At 42.9% G+C, this 19,636-nt stretch overlaps 1 protein-coding gene across 2 annotated transcripts in view; it reads left to right on the top strand.

The window, feature by feature from the left end:
• The window catches only part of MIPEP (mitochondrial intermediate peptidase), a 55,077-nt gene that overhangs the window by 29,548 nt on the left and 5,893 nt on the right, over positions 1–19,636 (top strand). For both annotated transcript variants that reach the window (XM_072134305.1, XM_072134306.1), the window contains 2 exons: positions 6,090–6,211; positions 8,335–8,408. In XM_072134305.1, the coding sequence (XP_071990406.1) occupies positions 6,090–6,211; positions 8,335–8,408 (196 nt within the window). The remainder of the gene's footprint in view (positions 1–6,089; positions 6,212–8,334; positions 8,409–19,636) is intronic.

Genomic DNA, 19,636 nt, shown 5'->3' with positions numbered 1-19,636 from the left:
ATCACTACTGACAATAGATGATGTCACAGCTTATCTCCTCCCCCTCCCTGTACAATGACCTCTATATAGATAACACTGACCCATCATTACATCACTACTGACAATAGACGATGTCACAACTTATCTCCTCCCCCTCCCTGTATAGATAACACTGACCTATCATTTCATCACTATTGACAATAGATGCGATATGGTGGTACGATGTATGAACTTCATACTATATGGTGGTACGCTGTATGCATTTTGCACTGCTTTATTTTCTTACCAAACTAATATGATGCCCTACCTCATATATGTAATATATCAAGGATTGTCAGGAGCAGGCCATCTCCCTATAGTTTGCCTCCCGCAGCAGAGAGACTAGGTTCACCCTAGTCTACCTATACAGCAGCTAATGCCTGTGTATGTTCTTTGCGCCCGCAGTTCCAGCATGCGTCCCCCTGCCGCTTTGTCTTCCTCCCTGGCTGCTTTCTGCTTGTTATGATGTGTTGATCTTTGTGTAATGAATGTGATGAACTGCTTGGTTTTGGTAAATCCCTGCAGCAGGTCACAATAGCATGAGGAATGAATAATTGCACTAACACCTGGCTTATGTCTAGAACCCCCTAAGTGGTTAATCGGACGCTAAATTCCTCCCCACTTCCCCTGAGTACATACCTCCCAAATATTTACACTGCGCGCTGTTCTATATGTATCCCTGACAGCTTCATACAAACAGTCAAGTGCTGTGAACCGGACCTTTTAATCTTCTCCTCTGCTGTGTTAACAATATGGAAATGGCCTCTCCATTGGTTTATTTAAGTCGTTTAAATCAAACACATTTTCCAGCAAAAAGACAAATGATCTGGCCGAGGGTTTCTGAAAGTACAGGCCTCGTGATTTCTCTAGTAAGTACTGAAAGTAGAGTTTGTTTCATCAAATTTTACTTTATGCTTGGGGGCAGAGGTGTAGCCATTAGATGTCACATTACAGTACAGGGATAATGCACACAGCGATGTCACAGTCAGTGCCGGACTGGAGTGACTAGGGCCCACCAGTTAAATCTTATCAACATATTGGGGCTTACTTACTAAGGGTGGAAGATCGCATGGGACTGTTCACGTTTTTTGGAAACGTGGGATTGTGTTGCACCTGATCAGATTGTGGCGCAGCTGTGCTGGCTTCCATGCGTCAGGGGGGGGGGGGGAGGCGTGCCAACGAACGATCCGACTGATTCGGACTGAGCCCGGGATTTAACTTTCAATTTCTGTCGCAAGACAAAGTACAAGAGTGCATTCTCGTCAGACAGGTAAGTAAATGTGCCCCATTATACCTGATATCCATTCAAAAATTCCTAAAACATAGTGGACCCATAGCTTGCGTTCTACCCCTTAAAATAACATGAACCCCGAGAGGCGCTGTTAGTAACCTGCATTACTGCTCTTTGCCCTCTTATCTTCGTGAGCAATGAAAATGTGGTAATAAAGTAGCTATCCCCGGGAGGATGCTGCAATGTGATGATGAAGGATACTGGTGGGCAAGACTTTATAGTTATGTCACCCAAGTCACCTACAATATCCAAAAATAAACTGGGGAGTTTGGTAGATAATCTACCTATATTATCATAGGGTGAATGAAATGCTGAATATTTGTATGATGTACTTTAGGGCTTTTGCAAAACATATGAAGGTCCTTTGGGCAAGCAAGCTCAGGAGCCCACTGATGGATTCACCTGTCCACCTCTAGGCCACTCCAAACCTGGTCACAGTACAGGGGTGGGGCGCGCGGAGGTGCCTCCCCAGTACAGGGGTGGGGCGCGCGGAGGTGCCTCCCCAGTACAGGGGTGGGGCGCGCGGAGGTGCCTCCCCAGTACAGGGGTGGGGCGCGCGGAGGTGCCTCCCCAGTACAGGGGTGGGGCGCGCGGAGGTGCCTCCCCAGTACAGGGGTGGGGCGCGCGGAGGTGCCTCCCCAGTACAGGGGCGGGGCGCTCCATGTCCTGCTGCAAGGTGGTCACGTGACCTTGGGCTCTCATGGACTGCTGAGAATTAACCTGGGTAGGTACAATCTCCTTCACTTGATCCTTAGTATGTTCCATGGTAGATTTCCTTCAAAGTGGTAGAATTATTGGATAGAGGCTGGAGTGCTTCTTTTTAATGTATATTTTAGTCTCCCCTCGAAACAGACTATAGCAGAATGCTACACCACCTACCACCCGTGGTGGGACCCCCGTAAACCACCTTATAATTCGTATTCTGCCCCTCACAACCAGCAGAGGGCAGATATTCGGAGCTCCTCTTGAGCATCGCTCTGCAGGTCCTCATATCTAATGCTGCTTCTTGTACAGATGAAGTAATTGACAAGACTGGAATTAAAGAAGGATTGAGACGCAACTTACCTGCTTATAAAAACAGCCGCAGGACAAGTCATAAAAATAATTATGTTGTTGTGGATGGAGAGAGGATTTGAGGGGAGGGTGTCAGGAATAACATGGTGATGACAGAATAGATAATCCTGCCAAGAGATGGATTGTGACTCCTCTCATACCTGCAGACGAAGCTGACAGACCTGGGAGCTGCCATGTTACTGTACGATCTATAGAGAGATGCTTTATCTATACCACCAGATCATAATCTGCAAACCTAGAAACAGAAACCTTTGTCTCCTAATAATAGATGAGGTTATATACAGTATATAAAGGACAACCGGCTGTAAGACTACTAGCTGCAGCAGCAGCTCCCCACTTCCCCTGCCTCTTCTGCAGTAGGACATAAAGGAACCTATCCCCAGCCTTTACCCCTTTAAACTTGAGCCTCCCCAGGTAGGGGATTCAATGTCCTTTTAAAAAAATCCTGCTTTTATTTTGAAACTCATTGTTGTACCTATAAAAAAAAAAAAAAATCTCTTCCAAAGTCAAAAAGTCACTTTTTGAAGTCGCGATTAAAGGCTTGATGGGGAGCTTCAGGGCTCTGTAGCAGCTAGAACCATGCTTCTGGTGTGGTTTCAAAGATAAGATTCTCATCTTTACATGTGTGTGATTCAGAATCTGAAAAAGGCGATATAGTTAGACATACTGGAAAATGTGATGTCTACCTTCCTATCTGTATGCATTTCTAGTTTTATGACATGATATAGAATGAGAGAGAGGATTTTTTTCTTTACAGTGACACCAAAACATGGACTAAATGCTATAGAGTCCAAGTTGGGGGCATCTAAAGTGATGTTTCACCTCCAGCCTCTTCAAGTCACTCTGCTTTGGGAAATCAACCATTGTAGAATAGTGATAGATTTCCTTTAAAACTTCTAAAATAGCCCAAAGGATCATGTTTGGTTGGAGTCATATTTCTGTCATCAAAGCCAAGCATAATAACCCAGGGACACTTACTCATAGATCCAGGCACTGTAACGGTGGTAATCTTCTTATATTTGTTATCCATGGCCTCTAACCTTCTAAAATCAACTTAAAAAATAATGCAATTGTTGTGTTAAATGTACTGCTGTGGCAACACTATTTCCCTTTTTGGGATTATTAAAGTTCATATCTATGTATCTATCTAGAAATGATGTGGTGGGCGTTACTTGAGCCCCTCCGTGCTGTAGATTCACAGGCTAACATTGTGTAAGATTGCCGCAGCAGAGGGAGGGGGGGCGCTGAAACAGTTTAAACACCTTTAAAGCTGTATCGCGGAGCAGCTCTGGTAACAATCCCAGGAGCCCGTCAAGCTCATTAGCATAATTATAAAAGTTGATTTTAGAAGGAAGGAGACCTTGGATAACAAATATATAACCAGATTACCACAGTCACGGTGCCTGGATGTATACGTAAGTGTCCGTGATTACTCATGCATTATTTTGATGGTGGATTTCCTTTACATTTTGGGAACAAAAACGGAGCCTGATTTTGCTCAATTGAGCTGCAGTTTTTAAAAGTGAAACAGTGGCTTTTCTCTTGACAGGTTAATGATCCCAGATTGACATATTATCTCACCTAGTGATTAGTGTAGCTACTGAGAACAGGCAGAGACATGATCCTCACATGGCACATATCAGGCCCCAAGCACATGCGCCTATTACATGGCTGGAGCGTCCTAATCCCCTTCCTGGTCTTGTTACATCTGGTGTTGCATAGAATAATGTAATCTGGACTCTCCGGAGCCAGTATTACCTGTAATGTAACCTTCAGCTAGAAGGCGCACACGCTGCACCTCCTGCCTGTGGCTTACATTCTTCTCTGAAAATGTAGAGATCTTTCAGCAGCCCAACATCACACAATACGTTCCAAGTGTCTGCTTTCTCACCCTGTTACAGATCCAGCACTCCATTTGAAACTTTTATCATCTCATAAAACCTATTTGCATTGTTTTTCCAAAAACAGTGCCCCCTTTTGTGCTCAGGTCAGTTTTGGTATTGCAAGTCGACCTCCTTTTAGTGTGAATATATACCAGCCTATTAATGGTTCTGGACCCATTTCTATCCTCCGAGCTAGAAATTGGAACAGAAGTTGGCTGTAATGACTGCTAAACGTGTTGTTATGGGTGGGCTGGGTATCTTAAAGGGTAGGTAACAGATTAGAAAGAAGATGATGAAAGAAGAATGTTGGCTAGTGTTGGGAATGTAGTAGGGGCTTCCTTCCCTTTACTCATGGAAACTACATGCAGAGAAAAGGGTGCATGTGTCAGAAGGGAACGAGATTTCTTTCCTGAAACGGATTGTGGGGTGGAATCAAGCAAATGCATGATAACATTTTGTATAAAGGATTTTGTGTATAGTTGTGGAAATTCATCCAGCTGCCACTGACAATTGGGTAGGCCTAGGAAATAAAGAGGCAAATATTCCCCCACACCAGCTAAGACATGTCAGGGAAATGACAGCGACGGGCTGCTACACTGTATAATCCTTACTGTTACAGATGACACACAAGATAATTGTGGGACAGGCAAATGTCTGAATGACACGGAGTCCCCCTGACATGTGTCTGACAGCAGCTTATCTGCCCCAGCCTATTGCCTGTAAACCAAACCACATACCTGCGGCACCAGAGATCTGTGGGAAAAAAACAAGGATCGGGCAGAAAAAGTCAGAAAATGCTTCCGACAGGAACGGTTAAAATTGTCAGCTTCATTACAGGCTATGTACACCTGTGCCACTCTTTACTTTTTTCTCCCTATTGCATTTATAAAGCAACTAAAATTACTTTACCAATAGGGATGTGTTTAATAATGTCCTTCCTTTTGTGCCAGGCAGTTTGCATGGATAGATTTGCACTAATGAACTTTCTTGCTAATTGGTTACTTAAAGGTACATTCCCCCTATCCCCATTTGGAAGAACCAGGAAACTCTGCAACGGAGACATGCCCCCCGATCTCACAGCAGATGGCTCAATCCTAATGCTCCTACTGCTTCCTTCCACGCCTCTTTCCTAAGCCACGCCCTTCCTGTCTCACAGCAGACAGTTCAATCCTGCTGCTTCCTTCCCCTGCCATGCATCTTTCCTAAGCCACGCCCTTTCTGTCTCGCAGCAGATGGCTCCATCCTGCTGCTTCCTTCCTGTCATGCCTTTTTTCTAAGCCACGCCCTTCCTGTCTCACAGCAGACAGCTCAATCCTGCTGCTTCCTTCCCCTGTCACGCCTCTTTTCTAAGCCATGCCCTTCCTGTCTCACAGCAGACAGCTCAGTCTGATGCAGTTAAATTCTACTGCTCTCCTTACTCAGCTTTGCCCCTCCTTACTCAGCTTTGTGTGTGTAACTCTAACTCCGTCTTTCCTCTCCTATGGCTAGATGCATCAGTAGATAGAAGGCAAGATCTTGTTATACATCTCTCTACATACATGTCTCTATATATTGGTTTAACACCCCAGCCCATTATGCTGCCAGTAAGTAGTGTAGTCGGTAACATATGCGTGATGTCCTGAAGGGAGAACCTTGTCACCCGAAATGAAGAGTATTATTTGAAAGAGCACCATAAAAAAAAAATGGCGCCACTTCTGCCCACAGGCCTTATCTGGTATTGCATCTAATCCTATCTATTATTTTTTGGGAAACTTTACAAAACCGTTTCCCAATTTAGTCATACAATCCATACACAGTATACAAATAATCTCTGTCTGTTTCAGGCTTGGCAACTGCGGTTCAGTCATCTAGCCGGATATGGTGCCAAATACTACTCCTACTTAATGTCTCGGGCGGTTGCCTCCATGGTATGGAAACAGTGTTTTGTGAAAAACCCATTTGATCGGTAAGTAATCTCATCCTTCTAGATTTATCTACAGTGTATATTTAGGATCCATAGTAAGAGCTTTGCACTAGCAGAGCTGTGTTTGTCATCGCTGCTACATATGAAGGTGCCAAGTTACAATCACATGAATGACACCACTTATGACCTCTCCACCTCCAGTAACTTTAGGAGGCTACAATCATTCTCTTAATCCATCATGATCCATATAAAACCTAAAGCTCCTGACTGGCGGAGAGGGTTTGCCTTGGGTGTGGGGCCAATTAGAAGGTTTGTTAAAATCATTTTTTACAATAGGCACTTTGGTAATTTTCTGACATTTTAACCATGTTAGGCCAGTGTCAAATCTCTCACATTTTAGAGCTTCCATTATGGTGACAAAATCCCTTTAAAGGCAGTGGGGGTTATTTATTATTGGTTTTGTCAGGCTTTTTTGAGGTCACAAAGTCTCATTGAGTTTTTTTTTTTTACTTTTCACTGCTAAAATGTCACAAGGACTATTTCCACCACTTCACTATTCTGACGTAAATATAGAACTACTGCTGCTTCATCGCTGTGCTAAGCCAGATTCATGACTTGGGACTTTTTAAAAAGTTGCATAGTCACTCCAGTCTCCTGCTGGTGTATGTGCCGGGACTTTTTATGCATTTTGCGACTTTTTGTAAAAAAAAAAAAAATCAAAAAAGACCGTACTTACAGTGTAAGAACATTTATTAATGGATGTAACAGGAAGCGGAGCTCCAAAGTCATTGAAGTATCCCAAGGGAGCCGCTTTATGATAAATAACCCCCAATCTGTCTGCTGACCATGTGAGAGATCTCTGTTACCATATCTTTGTATGTATAAGTAGCAGCAGGACTGTGAAAAATGCATTTATACTCAGTGCTGTAGCTTCTCTGCAGCATTCTCACACTGCTGTGCTCTTAGCGCTCTGATTTGAGCTTCTGGTTAAATACTACAGCAGTTAAAGAAGAGGGATTGAAGAGCAGATGAATGCAGAGGACTTGGTGTAAAGCACTGTGAGGACACCCCCTGCGCACTTTGAGAAGGTACAATCCTGACATATTAATGAATTTTTTACAGTTCTGCACAAAGTTACACTAAGGCTTTCACACATACGTATGCTACTCCCGAGCTGGGACCCGGGTTTAGCATACGTTCGGGTAGCTCCTCAGATCTCCTTGCACTGTCAGTAGATGAATGAATTCATTTCATGAATTAATTCATTGTACATTTGCGTTTGAGATTGGGGAAGACACTTTATCACCTTATTTTTTTGTCATTTTGGATGTAAGGAATGCAAATAGTTTCTGGAAAACCCTTTAAAGGGAACCTATCAGCCCCTTTAGGTAGGGTATACAATGTCCCTTCTCGAAATTCCCTCCTTTATGCGAAATCTTATCTGTTTTACTGTAAAAAAAAATACCTCCATCAATGTAAAATACCTCCAGTAATGTGAAAATGAGCAGAGAAGCATCATATTTTGCCTGAAATGAGGCTGCAGGGGGGAGTGTCACATCAGATGCCCATATCTCTGTGTCTATACTACCTAAAAACTTGCTGGTGTTATATTAAAGATAAGAATCTCTTCTTTCAGATCACATGAGGCTTGATGTTTTGTGATCTACAGAACTGAGGATACTGACAGATAAAGACATAGTTGGAAATGTGAGCTGCAGATAAACATCCAATTCCCACCTATTTTTTTTTTTTTCTTTAATAACAGTCTGTATCTCAGGTTCTGTATTTCACAGAACCACAAACTAAAAGCATGTTTCTAGATACTATTAGATACTACATAACAGAAGATGGGGACGTCTGAAGTGACACTACTCCTGCAGCCTCTAAACTTGACTCATCGGAGACAAAATATGGTTGTTTTCACATGAAATTTCATACCTTACCTGAGGGGGGTTTGTGGTTTAGTAGGTTAAAATGTGGTGACAGGTTCCCTATAAATAATAAAATTGGCTGTAGTAGAGAACTGACACTCAGTTCTTCCTGAGGGATTCTCTAGAATGAAGAATGTCCTTGTATCATGGAGATGTAATCTGTCAGGGTGAGATTGTCACCGCTGGTGTTCCTGAGCGTGCAGGTGCTGGTAACCGGATATGTCTCGTCTATAGGGAGATGGGAGAGCGCTATCGCAAGGAGATGCTGGCACATGGCGGAGGGAAGGAGCCAACACTCATGGTTGAAGGTAAAGTAAAATTCGAGCTCTTTGATCTGTGTGTCTGTCTGCCTGACCAGGGTGTGTGCTGGGCAAACAGCAGCTGTGTCACTAGATGGTTATCAATGGCCGCAGCCCGGAACAAAGCCCCGTACAGCACCCCCACTGCTGCCCACCCTCTACCCTGTACTGTATACCCAGTGTATGGCATGAGTAATAAGGTAAGGTCAAGCAAATATCTGTCTAATAGAGGAAACCCTCAACTTCATGAAAAGGTTCATTTTGAATAAAAAAACAACAATTTCTATATCCCAAGGAACCTGGTGCTATGAAAATACAGACTAGTCTGCAGGCAGAATGTTATAGATCAGGAGGAGCTGATCAGATTGTACATAGTGTCCTATCTGCAGGCAGCATGTTATAGAGCAGGAGGAGCTCAGCAGATTGTACATAGTGTCCTATCTGCAGGCAGCATGTTATAGAGCAGGAGGAGCTCAGCAGATTGTACATAGTGTCCTATCTGCAGGCAGCATGTTATAGAACATGAGGAGCTCAGTAGATTGTACATAGTGTCCTATCTGCAGGCAGCATGTTATAGAGCATGAGGAGCTCAGTAGATTGTACATAGTGTCCTATCTGCAGGCAGCATGTTATAGAGCATGAGGAGCTCAGTAGATTGTACATAGTGTCCTATCTGCAGGCAGCATGTTATAGAGCACGAGGAGCTCAGTAGATTGTACATAGTGTCCTATCTGCAGGCAGCATGTAATATAGCAGAAGGAGCTGAGCTGATTGTACGCAGTGTCCTATTTACAGGCAGCATGTTATAGAGCAGGAGAAGCTGAGCAGATTGTACATGGTGTCCTATTTACAGCAAGAATGTTATAGAGCAGAAGGAGCTGAGCAGATTGTATATAGTGCCCTATTTTCAGCAAGAATGTTATAGAGCAGGAGGAGCTGAGCAGATTGTATATAGTGCCCTATTTACAGCCAGCATATTTTAGAGCAGGAGGAGCTGAGCACATAGGACACCATTTACAATCTGCCGATAGGAGGAGCTGAGCACGTTGTACATATTGTCCTGTCTGCATGTTACAGACCTTTTTATAGCCAGCCACAGACATTGAGTGGAGGGCCATGTTACCTTGGATTAGTAGGAATGAGACCCCCATTCTTTTGTTCAGTTGAAGTCCCTACCTCCCAATCCCCACCACTGGTTGGCTGTAGAAAGGACCTGCTCTTGAATGGAAAATAACCAGACAAAAATTGAGCATTGATTGGCTGGACTTGTATTTTAACATAATTCTGGTCTAAACTTAATTTTGTTTTTACTTAAACCTCCCCTGTCATACTTTCCCCTTGCTCTAATACAGATAATAGATCACTCGGAGGCTTGTATTGAGGTTGTATTACCCCCTTATACAGTGTAGAGAATGTCTCTCATTATCAGGTCCTGCAGGGGGATCCCTCCATTATATCTACGTGCCATAGATCCGCCTTATATTTATGTTGTGTCCAAGTGTTATCGAAATTCCCAGACTAAAGTGCAGGAAGCCTTTGATCGATTTCCACTCACATTCCTGGGCACATTTCTGGCTGCTGCTTGCGTCTATCTCTGCCGACATCTGCTCTTCCTGTTATGTTTTATGTGAACTTTAAATTAAACTTTTCTGTCCCCCTACTGTTCTACGAAAATTATATACACAATATATGCTGAGCCGGGATAGGGAAGAGTCCCTCCTGCTGTCCCTATAAAACATTTACTACTAATATATAGAGCAATACTGGGTTCTCATGCAGGGGGTCCTCACTAGGGGTCATACAGTTTTATTAACAGCCACCCTATAGACTGCAGAAGAAATGATTGATACGTTGGGGCACATTTACATACCCGGTCTGGAGGAGATCCCTAAAGTGCATTGTCCGCAGGACCCTTATAAAATAACCAAACACTAGCTGTAGCCGGCTTATTTACTGTCAATTCGGCAGTAGCAACCCGGATGTGAAAAATTTTTTGCTGTTCAAAACCGCGATTCAACCTGCAAAAACCAAGACCCATAGAGCTACAATGAAAGAAAAAGAAAAAAATGCCATGGATTGTCAATGTCATAGGTTGAAAATACAGTAGCTTGGGCATTAATGGCCAATGATCATAATAGGGACGCGCTGTATATATTCTTTCTTGTGCCAAGGTGCCCCCTGCCCCGGAAACGATGTGTACTTAGACCAGTTGCCAAAATTTCCAGATGGAATCTCTGCCAGGTCGGACCTGTTTTAAAATAAGGTCTAACCTAGTGGAGATTTTAGCTATAGGCTCCACTAGCGGCTTGTGCCACTCCTGATGCTCAAATTGGCACACGGGGTGAAAAAATAAAAATGATTTCTTTTTTACTTTAGCATAGAATATTTTTTTTAAAAAATTGTAAAAAAAAAAAAAAAAAAAAAACCTTTTAAAGTGCAACCTTTCGTTAAAACCCCAAGACAACTACAAAACTACATAAACAAAAACTACACAGTGAGTCCTGCTGCACACAATCTTACAGCGCGCACTGTTGGTCCAATCCCATGTACTGCACATTGCACAGGACTGGCGTGATTGCATCATACAGACATATGATGCAAGGAGTCCCTGCTAACAGGACTGCAATATTGACACTGTGACAGTTCTTACAGTACAAAAACTGACAGGGAGTGCTTGCATTATATTTCTGTATAATGCAAGGACTCCCATCCTGTGCAATATGTACAGTCTGTGGGATCAGATAAACATACATGTCCGTATCCACGCACTGAATATGTTTGTCGGCAGCCGGCCTGTCCTGTAGTTTCTAATTCTAATTTTAGTGATCTGGATATGAGCTCGGTGTGTGCGTGCGTGTAGTCCGGCAGGGATGGAGAAATAAGTTGCTAGTGGATATGTCTGGTGGTCACTTGTCTTTGTGCCTTCAAAGCCAATATGCCCAACTCTTCGTGGGCACCTCCATATACATGAGATGTCCCTTGGGTCCAGTGAAATCTTTAGTTTTGGCCTGTGGTGGACTATAGCTTATTAAATCATAAATATATCTATATATTTTTGGACACACTGGGCTAAAAATATCAGCAATGTTTTGATTTCCAATACAGAGTACATTGTACAATGGATACCAGATAAACCATTATCCCATAGTGTTCTCCCAGCTGGAGACATCCCCCTCTGTACATGTTATTTCCATGTATATATACATTTCCCCTTGTGCTATTCCTTCAGTCTCACCACAGTTTATTTTTGCTTACTCCTCTTTCTACAATAGGCAGATTGTTTGGCTTTCCTTTTGTGATGTTGTGTCAGACGTAAATACATCAGTGGGACAAGAAAACATCAAAAAGGGTTGGCTACTGTACCTCATGTTTTATTGTCATCTCCCATCCAGGATGTTGTATTCATGATTATAAGATTAATCCCTTCACGACTGCCGTATGGATATAAACGTCTTATTTGCACATAACCCCCTGCGGAAAGGACGTTTATAAATGTCATGGCAGTGTCAAGCGGACTCCTGAACCCTGGCACCTAGAAACACAATTCATTTAAACAGAAGAATCTCCTATTTAATATGATGTATAGATTGTGTATGGAGGCTTCATAGAACCAGAAATATCCAGAATTATTTTTTATATACAGCTTTCTATTTCCGAATTGTCAGATTGTAACTCCACGTGCCAGGGATCTAAGGGTAAGAATGTGCTTAGTTGCCCATGGCAACCAATCACAGCTCAGCTTTCATTTTACCAGTGCTCATGAATATTTTAAAAGGAACTTTGCCAAGGGCAACTAAGCACAGTCTTACTCTTTAGGCAGCTTGATAAATCTCCCCCCATAAGTGTTTGAAGTGTGCAGAATATAGAAGATGGTTATCCAGGAATTTGCCCTGGATCCAGGTTCCTGCATTGTTCCGGTACTACTGACCCCCAGAAGAAAGTTTCAGAGGGTCACATGACCCACTTCAACCAATGAGTGTTCCCGTTGGACCTGGGAACAACACAGGAAGTGTCAAAAGGAGGCCAGTCATTGGCTGAAGCAAATCATTTGACCCTCTAACGCAGGGGTCCCCAAACTTTTTACATAGGGGGCCGTTCACGATCCCTCTCAGACCGTTGGAGGGCCGGACTCAAGTTTAAAAAAAAAAAAGAGAAAAGAAATTCCTCTGTACACTGCACATATCTTATTTTGAAGTAATATTACAAAGCAGGAACAAATACAATAATACAATAATGGGAAGTATTAGCCTGCTTTTGGTTGATAAGATGGTCAATGTCCAGTTCCAATTAATTATTTCCTACACTGTCCCTCCACCATTAATTATTTCCTATGCTGCCACCCCCCACCATTAATTATTTCATATGCTGCCCCTCCACCAGTAATTATTTCCTATGCTGCCCCCCCACCATTAATTATTTCCTATGCTGCCCCCCCACCATTAATTATTTCCTATGCTGCCCCCCACCATTAATTATTTCCTATGCTGCCCCCCACCATTAATTATTTCCTATGCTGCCCCCCACCATTAATTATTTCCTATGCTGCCCCCCACCATTAATTATTTCCTATGCTGCCCCCACCATTAATTATTTCCTATGCTGCCCCCCACCATTAATTATTTCCTATGCTGCCCCCAACCATTAATTATTTCTTATGCTGCCCCCCACCATTAATTATTTCCTATGCTGCCCCCCACCATTAATTATTTCCTATGCTGCCCCCCACCATTAATTATTTCCTATGCTGCCCCCCACCATTAATTATTTCCTATGCTGCCCCCCACCATTAATTATTTCCTATGCTGTCCCCCACCATTAATTATTTCCTATGCTGCCCCCACCATTAATTATTTCCTATGCTGCCCCTCATAATTAATTATTTCCTATGCTGCCCCCTCACCATTAATTATTTCCTATGCTGCCCCCTCACCATTAATTATTTCCTATGCTGCCCCCTCACCATTTCCTATGCTGCCCCTTATAATTAATTATTTCCTATGCTTGAGCACCCGTTTCGAGCGCTATACAGTGACGGGCAGGAGCTTCCTGTCCGGAAAGAGGCCCCTGCCCGACTGCCGAAGGCAACGGGGGCCGGATAAAAACGGCCCGCATCTAGCATGTGGCCCGCGGGCCATAGATTGGGGACCCCCTGCTCTAACGCTTCTGGTTAGGTGAAAAGCTGAGGGTGCCAGTTAAGTATGCTTCCTCCCCTACCCCCAATTCCAGCCCCGGCTACCAGGAATCGGAAACCTTGCAGATACACTAGCACTTCTATACACACAGTAGAGTTCAGGACCTGCTATTATATGTCCTACAATATCACTATTGATGAGCCTAGCCCGGTATAGGAGTTGGCTACCACATATCTTATTAACTATGTCAATTGCTAGACAAACATCAGAAAGGATTAAAATCAACTTAATCTGCAGGAGACATTGAGCACATAAGCTGGGGATGTCACCCTAAGATAACAAAGGGCGAGGTGCTCATTGTATCATGAGGTTACGTGGAATTCAGCTCCTAATAAATAGTGATCACTAATATTATTCCAGCTATTATTCAATATTATACCAAACATTGCACAGATTAATGAGCTGCATCTAAAATTGTGCAAAAAGTATATTTCTAAATATATGTGTAATTTAAAAAAAATGATGCTACTGAAAAATACACCTCGCTTGGCAAAAAACAAACCCTCATAATAACTACACGGACAATAAAATAGAAAGTTAAAGATGTTTGAAGGCAGAAAGGTAAGGCCATAATACAGGCTTGGTCCTTAACCCCTTGGTACCTGTTTTCCACATTAATGCCCAGGCCATTTTTCTGTGCTTTTTTTTTTTTCTTCTAAAAGCTTAAACTTTTTTTTTATATTTTTCTGTCACTTTATGGGGTCTTGTTCTTTAGTGGGTGAATTGTAGTTTGTAATAGCATAATTTTGGGTTTCATATATTTTACTGGTGATTTATTACTTTGTTTGCAGTATATTTAAAATATGCTAATCTGTTTTTTGAATAAAAAATTTCTGCTTTTATCGTCAAACTTTTTTTTTTTTTAATGACCTTACTTAAAAAGTGCATCAAAACGGGTGCTTGCGCAGAACTCACCTTCTGCCAGAGATGCGTCACAAAGAGGACACGACAAGCGGGTATGCAGGGAAGGCTGGGGGCGTGGAGTGGTCTTCGTCTTTGTTGCTGTCTAAGGCTACTCCATGCCACCAGTACAGGCGGTCCCCTACTTAATGACACCCGACTTACAGAAGACCCCTAGTTACAGACGGACCCCTCTGTCCACTGTGACCTCTGGTGAAGCTCTCTGGATACTTTACTATAGTCCCAGACTGCAATGATCAGCTGTAAGGTGTCTGTAATGAAGCTTTATTGATAATCCTTGGTCCCATTACAGCAAAAAATTTTGAAACTCCAATTGTCACTGGGACAAAAAGAAAAATCGTGTAGAACTTATAAAATATACAGTTTCGACTTGCATACAAATTCAACTTAAGAACAAACCTCCGGACCCTATCTTGTAAGTAACCCGGGGACTGCCTGTAGTCTCTGCAATCAATTTCCATGAATTTTATAAGAATAGTTAAAATTATTTCAATAATGACTGAATAAAAGATTTAGATTAAAAAAGGTCACCGGAAGCTACATCAGTAACTACAGTACTTCCCAATGGTAGGTTTCCTTTAAGAATTTTGTCTTTTTTGGATTGCCCCTTAAATGTCACTAAATGTGCAAAAATGCATAAATGAATAGTATAAATGTAAAACCATGTCATATATCTCTGCAGAGGAATCGGCTTCTTTCTCGAGTTACTTGGCTCTGAAATCGTGTTTTCATTTGGTGTCCTGTGTAGAGGGGAGGGGGACAGAGTTGTAGTACAGTTACCACACCTAGGTCTCTACTCGCTGTGGTGGGGGAGGAAGCTGAATAATGATGATTATAGATGTATTCTCACTGTGCTACTGATTTATACAAGAGTAGGAACCATATAACCACTGAAGAAGTCGTAAAGTAGTGGCACACATACTAATAACTATTCGGGCATCACGGTGGCTCAATGGTTAGCACTACGGACTTGCAAAGAGTTTGTATGTTATCTCCGTGTTTGTGTGGGTTTCCTCCCACACTCCAAAACGTACTGGTAGGTTGATTAGTTTGTGAGCCCCATTGGGGACAGGGACCGATTGGACAAGCTCTGTGCAGCTCTGTGTGATATGTGTGCGCTATATAAAGGAATTATTATTATAATGGGTTGCTCTGCTCAGATGTTACCAAACAAGACTTTGCTTATCTGGTAACCAGATAAGGTTTCCAGATCTATCTTTCAAATTGTAGAGTAGTCTGTTTTTTTCTAAGAAAATTCCTTGCTTAATCTTTATGCTAATTAGCTTTTTAGAGCATTTCACATCATTACCCCTTTACATGATGATGATTAACATCTCCCAAGGAAGGTAAGGTATAGAAAAATTAGAATAGGTGCACCAGCAGGTAAGGCCCCACCCCTGATGCACCGAGAAGCTTATTTGCATGAAAATGAAATGTACTTAAATGCACTTTGAATGAACATCCAATAATCCAAAATGGCGGATAATCCAGATGTGACTGTATGTGTACACATGGAATTATGGCTTCACCTCAAAAACTCACTTAGATCTCATTCTGATGCCAAAAGTTTCGGAGCAGAATGTGTCTAAATATTTATCCTTGTGTTTAGAGATATTTAGCCGTATATGAAATGGAAGGATGGCTCTGATCCAGGGCAGATTATCCGGGTGTAGTCTAATTGCTCAGAATAAAGTTGTGTTTCTAAGTTGGTGTAGGGAATGCTGAATGTATTTAGGCTAATAACGCTTCAATACCAAGAACTGTAACCTAGACCTGGACAGTCGCACTGTGGCATGCACGTTTTTTGGACTGCATTGCAATAAAGGCACGTGAGAGCACATGGTCCAAACTGCAAATTCTTGGATGTGTGGAACTCGCTGAAGAGAATTCCTAAAGGAGGGGTGAATGAGGAAGCTTATTTATCTTCAGTGAGTCACACACAGCCATTGGGGGATATTTATCATACGCTGGCGCTCGTGCGCCAGCGTATGATAGCCCCGCCGCTGCAAATTCGCAGCCCGATACATGAAGAGGCTTCTGCCTGGCGTAGAAAAAAACGCAACCGGCGACTTTTCACGTATGAAAAGTCGCCGGCAGCAGCGAGTGCGCAGGGGCGGGGACAGTAACGCCCCGCGCCGGCCCACTCCCGTCCGGCCGCGCCCCCCGCTCGGCCGGCCGCACCCCCCCCTTCACGCCCCACTGGCGTGAAGGTGGCGGATTGGGGAAAATAATCGCAAAAGCTAGCAATAAGCTAGCATTTGCGATTATTTCAGGGCCTCTGCGCCAGTGGCGGTGCGCAGAGGTCCTGATAAATATGCCCCAATGTCTCACTCTGATACCTCATTCCCCCTAGGTTCTGTAGGTTTGTTCTTAAATTGAATTTGTATGCAAGTCGGAACTGTATATTTTATAATTGTAACTCCAGACTAATTTTTTTTTGGTCTCTGTGACAATTGGATTTTAAAAATGTTGGATTGTCACAAAAGCCAGGATTAACAATAAAGATATACACGTATATACTCGTGTATAAGCCGAGTTTTTCAGCACAAATAATGTGATGAAAAATGTCCCCTCGGCTTATACACAAGTCTATTACGAGCACTTAAAAAAAAATAAACTTATATACTCACCCTCCGGCGGCCCGATGCTCCACGCGGCTCCCCGATATCGGCGCGTCCTGTCTTCTTTCTTCCCCGCGGCTCTTCTTCTTTCTTCTGTCTTCTATCATGGACGCGGCCATGTTTTCTTCCACCAGGCGCATACTATGATGTCAGCAGCGGCCGCGTCCTAGTATGCGCCTGCTAGAAGAAAACATGGCCGCGTCCAAGACAGAAGAAGAGCCGCGGGGAAGAAAGAAGACAGGGGCATCGGGGAGCCGCGCTGACATCGGATGGTGAGTATATAATTTTTTTTTTTTTTTTAAGCGCTGGGGGGCAGGATGTATACTACTGGGGGCTGGCTATATACTGGGGGCTTGCTGGCTATATACTGGGGGGGCTGTGACCTATGCATTTCCCACCCTCGGCTTATACTGAAGTCAATAGTTTTTACCGGGTTTTGGTGGTAAAATCAGGGGCCTCGGCTTATACCCGGGTCGGCTTATACTCCAGTATATACAGTAATTGCAGACACCTGTGATGACTATTACAGCTGTTTATTGTAGCCTGGGGCTAAAGTACTGTAAATTAACAATTACCAGAGGTCCATTTGCAACTAGGGATTGTCTGTAATCCAGGTGTAGTAGGGAGTAAGTAGGGGAGATATATAATTTGTTGTAGAAAAAATGCATCATTATTAATTCCTTTATATAGCGCGCACAGATTACGCAGCACTGCACAAAGCTTGCCAAATCGGTCCCTGGGGCTCACAATGTAATTGACCTACCAATATATTTTGGAGGACCTGCATACACGGAGAGAACATACAAACTCTTTGCAGTTGTTGGCCATGGGACTTGAACCCAGGTCCCCGCTAACCACTAAGCCACCATGCTGCCCCATATTTACTTTATGTATTCAAAACCACAATCCCTTAAATGCTACTGTATTACGCTGCATATATTCAGCACCAAATTCTGTGCATAAAATCTGCGTGTGTAAAATCTATGTGTGTACATAGCCTAAAAGTATTTTTTTTAAAGGAATGGGGACTAATCCCATGGATAGAGGCACCAATGGACACATATATACAGAAAACTAAAAGGTACTGTAGAGTGGGGGTGCTGCTGTAGCGTACAACCAGAAGCCAGCTGCAGCTATATATAACATAGTGCAGGAGGGACAGTTCACAGAGCACAGAAGTGTGAGGACACGCCTCTTTGATAAGCTATTTTCTTAGACTATACATTTTTCACACGCAAGTTACAGCATGATAAAAACTTCTTTCCATGGTTTCTATCAGGCACAGTCATAACTGCTGTATGTATTAGTAAACCAAAATGCCCCTTTAAGGCAGCAGGGTTTTTTTTTTGTTTTTTTTTCATTCATTTGATTAAGAGAGGTTTTGGTTTCAGGTCATCTCGCCTCTAGATCGTGTTGTAGCCTGGGAGTAGGACATAATTTTGGGCTGACATCTAATCCTGTGTAGCTGGAGATATACTGTTACTTTTTGTTGCTTGGCTCGGTCATCATGTTCTCGCCTTTGATCCACTTTCACTCCTCTCTACAATACAGCGATTTTTATCTCTACAAAGACCCGATGGGCAAATTGTCTCATTACTTGTGATGGCAGACACTACAAAGAGCACAGATGTGCAGGATGATAAGTGCGGCTGTACAATGCCACGTCCATAGACCTAAGGCACAGCTGCACTTGGGAGGATAGAGCCAGGCCTGGCAAGCAGATATAACGTCCTGGCCCGCCGCTCGGGATTCCATCGTATAGAACAATGAGACGTGAAATCCTATTCCTAATAAATTATAATAAATTGTACACACTGAAAACAAACACGTAACACAAGATTCTACACTGGAATTTTCATACAAATTGTGGTGCCTCTGGGCATCCTATGGATTTATGTATGTTTGTAGCAGCAGGACTGTGGATATGGATTTTATTAAGTTTCTACAAGTGAACAGGGAGGTGTCCTCTCACTGCTACGCTCTTAGTTCTCTGTATTGAATTTCTCCTCACTTAACCAGTGTCCCACCAGAAGCCTGATAAAGCATTTCCTTCAAGCAAAGGGTGCGGTGTGAGGACACAACTTTTGTTCACTTAAAGGAAATCCGCCATTTGATTTCATGCATTATGAAGCAAACATACCTTGAGAATGCTGTAGCTACACTGATGCAGAAACATATCTTGTTTAATTCGTTATCGGAGTGGTTTTGCTGAAAAAACAATTATAACATTCAGGACCTTAGGAAAGCTGGGTTGCATGAATGCTGCCCTTCATAAACACATTATACAGAGCTTTCTGAACTGTCCAGACAGGACTAATCAACATGAGCTGGGTGACTTATACACAGCAGCTGTGGGACAATTGATTACTTCTGCCTGTCAGGCACAACAAGGTGATCACATCATTCTCCTGAGCAGTGTAAGAGGAAAAGCGCTGAGCCAGGCAAAGGAGCAACAGAACCTCATTATCCTGAATTGTATAATTGTTTTTTCAGCTAAACCACT

The sequence above is a fragment of the Engystomops pustulosus genome, chromosome 2 (genome assembly GCF_040894005.1).
Source record: "Engystomops pustulosus chromosome 2, aEngPut4.maternal, whole genome shotgun sequence".
NCBI classification, from domain to species: domain Eukaryota; kingdom Metazoa; phylum Chordata; class Amphibia; order Anura; family Leptodactylidae; genus Engystomops; species Engystomops pustulosus.
This window is presented reverse-complemented; position numbering and strand designations above follow the sequence as displayed.